We start from the raw sequence: 6000 nt of genomic DNA on the forward strand, positions 1-6000 counted from the left end.
ATCTAAATTCTTTCTGACTGCATGGTTAAACAGGGTAATAGCTTTATGAAAATATTTCCTCTTTGATGCATTAAGCTGCTTGTCAGTTTATTTCGGCTGAACTTTTGCAGCTCTATATGCTAACTTGTTGAGAGTACCAACACTGCTTCCTAGTCAGAGAAGTGAAGAACAGACAAAACAAGCATACAAAATGCTATCCGACTGCTTCCGGTATTTGAACATTCTATCTTGAATTTTGGAATTTTCTTTTAGCTGTTGGGTATGGAACTCAAGTGAAAAAGGTGTATATGTATATCTTGCAGTTATGCTATGAACACTGCAACCTGCCGAGCCAAAATTCTAGTGGAGTACTTTGGGGAGGAATTCGGTCCTGATTGCTGTGACTTGTATGTTTCTAATTTGTTGATAAATTTACGTTCGTTTCTTAATCAATACTTGTTTCCATGGTCCTTCATAATCGTGTGTACTATTTCTGTGTGTATTACAGCATTTGTCATGGAATTAAGACTATAAATTGCATTTAAGTTTTCCAGAATAATCTTTATTGTTAATTACTATCTATATCTAATCTACAAGAAATCATCGATGTTTACATGTCTACATTGTTACCCAATATTTTGCATTGGACTGCTGAATGACATAATTCATAACTTGTATGAGTTTCTTCTATTTTCCTATAATTTTCTGTGCCTATACATTGTTGTGTGTAGGTGTGATATCTGTGTCAATGGACCTCCCAAAATGCAAAATCTCAAAGAGGTGGCAGATATATTTATGAGGGTTCTTAAAGCTGAATGTGTGAGTCTTATTGCCTTCACTGACACTAAATGTGGTCTAGTAATTTAGTATTAACATTTCATTAACTGATGCATACTGGTAAGCTCTATACATTTTTATTTGAGATGTATAAAAGTATTTACAGAGATTGATTTCAAATATATGATAAATTCTTGTTATTATAAATTGTAGCAGCAACAGCTGGAACTTAAAATACTGCTGTAATAATGTGGTGTTTTTCTTAGTTATCTAGGCATATATACTTCCAACTACATTAACATTTGGTATCAGACATCATTGTTGCTTCCAAAGTCACAGCTGTTTGTGGAGATGATGACTGGAAACAGTTACGGTTGGAAAACATTTGCTATCAGACATTATAGTGGTTTTAAAGTCACAGCTGTTTGTGGAGTTGATGACTGGAATAACTATGGTCACTTTTCTACATTGTGTTTGCGGTTCAGTTAAAAAGAAGGCTAAGAAAAACAGATTAAGGATGCATGAGTAAAAGTGCAGATATTTGATAAGATCCCTGTATTTTAGGTTGATGCATGGGAAGGTGGCATAAATAGTGCTGTATTCATGTAACACTTACAGGGTTGAAATAATGATGTTGATTGATTGGCTATCACTTGAAATTCGACTTATTTTCAGGGGAATACTGATTCGACTTATTTTCAGGGGAATACTGTTTCGGAAGCTATTTCTTATGATGGTACAATCTTCCATGGATCAAATAGCAGGAGGCATAGGGACCAACCTAACATAAGGATGGTGATCAGTCGCATAAGGGAAAAGGTTTGTTATAGTAGAAAATAAAATTTCTTAGGTATTTCTAGATGATAATAATCTGCAAATGATTTTAAAGCATGCTTCGAAGTAATTTGAGGACAACCAACTTTAAGATCAATTAATGCATCCATAAAATTTGTTGCGCAAACTGTTGTAACAACATTCCTTTTGGTAATTTTAAAAGAATTTCTCTAGCTACTTTATGACTTGCTGGCTTGATTTCATTTATATCTTGTTTTTCATTTTCTTTAGTACTATAGGGAGAAAACTTCAGAAAGCTTCTTCTTCGGTTATAATCTATTCGTACTTTACTATACCCATGGCTTGAATGTAACTCTTTGCTCCCCTTGCTGTTTTTGGTTTTCCGGAATGACCCCGCGTTAAAATTGTCACAACCCATTCAATAGTTAAAAGCTATCATACTAGTATTGATAATTTGGGCTTGAGCATTTCTAGCTTGCGCTTTAGGCCCAACAAGTTGCTAATACTGGTTAGCTAGTTGGACTACTACTTGCATTATTCGAGCCACTTCTGGGGTTATTGGGGCTAGCTTATTGTGCATCCCAAATACTATTACCTTTGGTTTGACTTGGGGAGTAGGACTCCACAAATTGTGGCAATAGTGTGGTGGCTTTGTGCCTCCAGAAACTCATGTGGGCGTCTATTGGGACATGATTGAGAAAATATTTGTGAATCTGACCAGGATGTTAGGGTTTAAAGGTGCAAGTTTTGTCACACCCTCGTAGTCCCTCATTCGATAATGTAGCGACATTGGTTCAACAGTACATAATAACTAGCATAGTAGCATTAATTATTTGGGCATAAGCATTGTGAGCTAATAATCAGGCCCAACAAGTTTTTCATACCGATCAGCTTGCTCAGGTAGTATTACCAAATTGACCTTACAAGATAGGAAAGTGTTATACTTTTTAACCAGTGTTGTAGTAAAGTGCAATCGAATTATACCACATGAAGGGTTTTGAATATTTAGAGTGTATTAATGAGACACGTGACTGTCACAAGCTAGCTATTACTGGCATTTGAATTGTAGGCCCTCATGGAAAAATGAAATAGTAATCAGTGGGGCGAATTGCTACACTTTGAACCGTAGGATACTAAAATGTAAACACACGAAGTTTTCCGTTCCTGAGCTTTTATGTAACATATAACATGATGGTCTCTTACAGTTTCCAAAGTTTGCTGCTAATGATCAACTATGGTGGCGAGGCCTCGCACGGAAATTAGAAGACCTTGGATATATCAAGGAAGGCGATAAATTTGTAAGCACTCAACTGTATTGCATAGAGTAATGTAGCAGCAAAGTGGAGTTCAATTCAAGTTTTGGCATGCCTGTTTACATACTCTTGATTTGACGAATTTTCTTTTGTGCGGTCTTAATTGATAATTTGGATAATTGCAGCCTTATGTGTCTATACGATACCCAAAACTTACAATCACTGGATCGAAATTCTTAGCTTCGAAGTTGGAAGATCTATATGTGTACCCAGGGGCCGACATGTTACTTTCGGCTAAAACTCCCAAGCCTTATTCTAGTTTCTCGGAGTGGGGGCGGGGTTGGGCTGATCCTGAGATAAGGCGCCAGCGTCTCGAGAGCAGAAGAGGCGAGACCAAGAAAAGGCGTCTCGAGAGCAGAAGAGGCGAGACCAAGAAAAGGAAGATGCCCGCGCGAAAGCAACGGCAGGATGTCAGCACAGTCAGAGGAAGATTAGCTGCAAAACTCTCGAAATGCAGGAAGTAACTCTGTGAAGAATTACTGCTATAACTGAGGAACCTCTTTTTTCATTACTTATCAATAGGGTTGTCTTCTTGAGATCCAAATGTCAATCAAGCAGATGTCTTTGATAGAGGGTATTTTATTAACCAATCCTGATTATTTTCTTGAAAAAAATTGGTATGTTGTCTCTTGATGCTGCACCAGTGCTCGATAAGTTCAGTCTTGATCATTCATGCAGCTTGGTGTGACAGCTATGAGGGTACTAAAAGTTCTCGATAAGTTCAGTCTTGATCATTCATGCAGCCTGGTGTGATCGCTCTGAGGGTATTAGTGTTCTCGAAAAGTTGAGTCTTCATCATTCATGCAAATTGGTGTGAATGCTATCAGGGCATTACTCTCAACTTGATGATATTACGTGTGATAAAACATTGAAATTACACTTCAACAGTATCGAATTACTCTGGAGCTTTTAAATTTTAATCTTTTTGATTGAAAGAAAATATGAGTGGCTAACTGTGAGATCCTTGTATGCGAAGACAGCTAAAAGGTCAAAATGTATACAGCACTAAAGAAATTTATCATTCAGGAGGCCTAGTTTTGGTAATGTGGTGGTTACAAATTAAGCATCAATTTTATATTATGGAAGATTCAAAAAATTTTAAAGTGCCAAAGGGCCAAATGTATACAGTATTAGAGAAATTTAGCATTCAGCATTCCTCATTAAGGCCTAGTTTGGGTATTGTGGTGGTTACAAGCATTTATTTATACTATTGAAGAGCCAAAAAATTTTAAATGTTTATAATTTTTCATTCTTCTATGTTTTCAAAGCGGTTGCAATCATCATCGAAGAAGCATGGTGGTCGTTGTAACCATTATCTTACAGAGTAGAGCGGAAGATTGAAAGCGCTTTCAGAATTTTTAGATTTTCATATGGTATCAAAATTATACTTTTTAGTAAAAGCAAAAGCTTCTAGTATAAAAATGGTAGTTTTAACCACCACAATATTAGGGTAAGTCACCTATTACTGTGTTTGTATCAGCGGTGTAGGTTTAATTATTCTCTTGATTGGTTAGTCGGTTATTTTATGCAGTATTTTTAAAATCGGGTTAACCGAACTGGAAAAGATGAATATTGTAAGGGTTAACCGAACTGGAAAAGATGAATATTATAAGGTTTAGCGGTCAGGTTAAATCAACTAAATGACGGATTATACTTTATATGGAAAAGATGTATATTATAGGGTTTTTTTTATAAAATAACCTTCCAAAATTTTAAAATTGGGAAAATAATTCTGTCAAAATTTTATTTGTAAAAATAACCCTTCTTTCGCCACGTAGGCGCCATGTCAAATTTTTGCTATGAATGCGATGAATCATTCACCGCCTTCACATATAATAATGAAGGCGGTATATGATTCACCGCCTTCGTAATGTATATGTGAAGGCGGTGAATGATCCACCGCCTTTAGTGCAAAATACTCTAAATTTATCAAAATTTGTCTAAGTCCTGAAATTAAATATAGATAAGACGGTGAATCATTTACCGTCTTCATATATAAATTATGAAGGCGGTGAATGATTCATCGCCTTCATTATATATATGTAAAGGCGGCGAATGAGTCACCGCCTTTATAGCAAAAATTCAACGTGGCGAAAGGAGGGTTAGTTTTCCAAATAAAATTTTGATAAGATTATTTTGCCAATTTGAAAGTTTTGGAGGGTCATTTTATAAAAAAGCCTATTATTATAAGGTTTAGTGGTCAGGTTAAGTCAACTAAATGACGGAATATACTTTATATAGAAGCGTATAGGAATGACAGATGGAATAAAAAAGAAATAAAAAAATATTCCCTACGAATAGTATTGATCAACTTATTAAAAAAATTTCAAATAAGAACGAATGGTTATGACCAATATGTTAAAAAAAAAAATTTATATCCATCTATAAATTTAATTCTATGAACGGTTATGATCAATTTGTTAAAAATATTTCAAATAAAAAAGAAAGGCTATGATCAATCTGTTAATAAATAGCATTTCTTTTCATCTATTTTACATTAAAATCTAAATTTGAGTTTAAATCATGAATTAAATTTAATTTTTGATATCAAATTTGACTTAGCAGTTAAAAAAAATTAATTATATAATGGATCAAAATTAAATTTTAATTTTGAAATAAATATCAATTAAATTTTGATATTTTTAGTTTAAAATACATACTTAAATTTTAGATTCATCGTAAATTAAAAAATAAAAAAATATTTAATGTATATAAAAAAAGAATAATATAAAATATTGCAAATATTTTCTAATAAAATATATCGAATAAGAAGTAAAAGCTTTCTATTATGCCTCGAGAGTATAAATTTGGAACGAATTGATGTCAACGTTCACAAAAACCAAAACCGGAACAACATTAGACTACTCAGTTGCGCCATAACAGTATAACTTTGCAACGAGTACTTTTTCTCATTCTATCGAATAAGGAGTAAAAGTTTTCTATTATGCCCCGAGAGTGTAAATTTCGAACGAATCGATGTCAACGTTCACAATAACCAAAACTGGAACAACATTAGACTACTCAATTGCGCCATAACAGTATAACTTTGCAATGAGTATTTTTTCTCATTCTATCGAATAAGGAGTAAAAGCTTTCTATTATGCCCCGAGAGTGTAAATTTGGAACGAATCGATGT

At 34.1% G+C, this 6000-nt stretch overlaps 1 protein-coding gene across 6 annotated transcripts in view; it reads left to right on the forward strand.

Annotated features, from left to right (window-relative positions):
* LOC109727920 (ATP-dependent DNA helicase Q-like SIM) overlaps positions 1-3788 on the forward strand; it is a 31007-nt gene extending 27219 nt beyond the window's left edge. For all 6 annotated transcript variants that reach the window (XM_020258132.1, XM_020258136.1, XM_020258133.1 and 3 more), the window contains 6 exons: positions 111-210; positions 303-386; positions 711-798; positions 1459-1575; positions 2757-2849; positions 2990-3788. In XM_020258132.1, coding sequence (XP_020113721.1) covers positions 111-210; positions 303-386; positions 711-798; positions 1459-1575; positions 2757-2849; positions 2990-3328 — 821 coding nt within the window. In that variant the 3' untranslated portion in view covers positions 3329-3788. The remainder of the gene's footprint in view (positions 1-110; positions 211-302; positions 387-710; positions 799-1458; positions 1576-2756; positions 2850-2989) is intronic.

The sequence above is a fragment of the Ananas comosus genome, linkage group 23, assembly GCF_001540865.1.
Source record: "Ananas comosus cultivar F153 linkage group 23, ASM154086v1, whole genome shotgun sequence".
NCBI lineage: Eukaryota > Viridiplantae > Streptophyta > Magnoliopsida > Poales > Bromeliaceae > Ananas > Ananas comosus.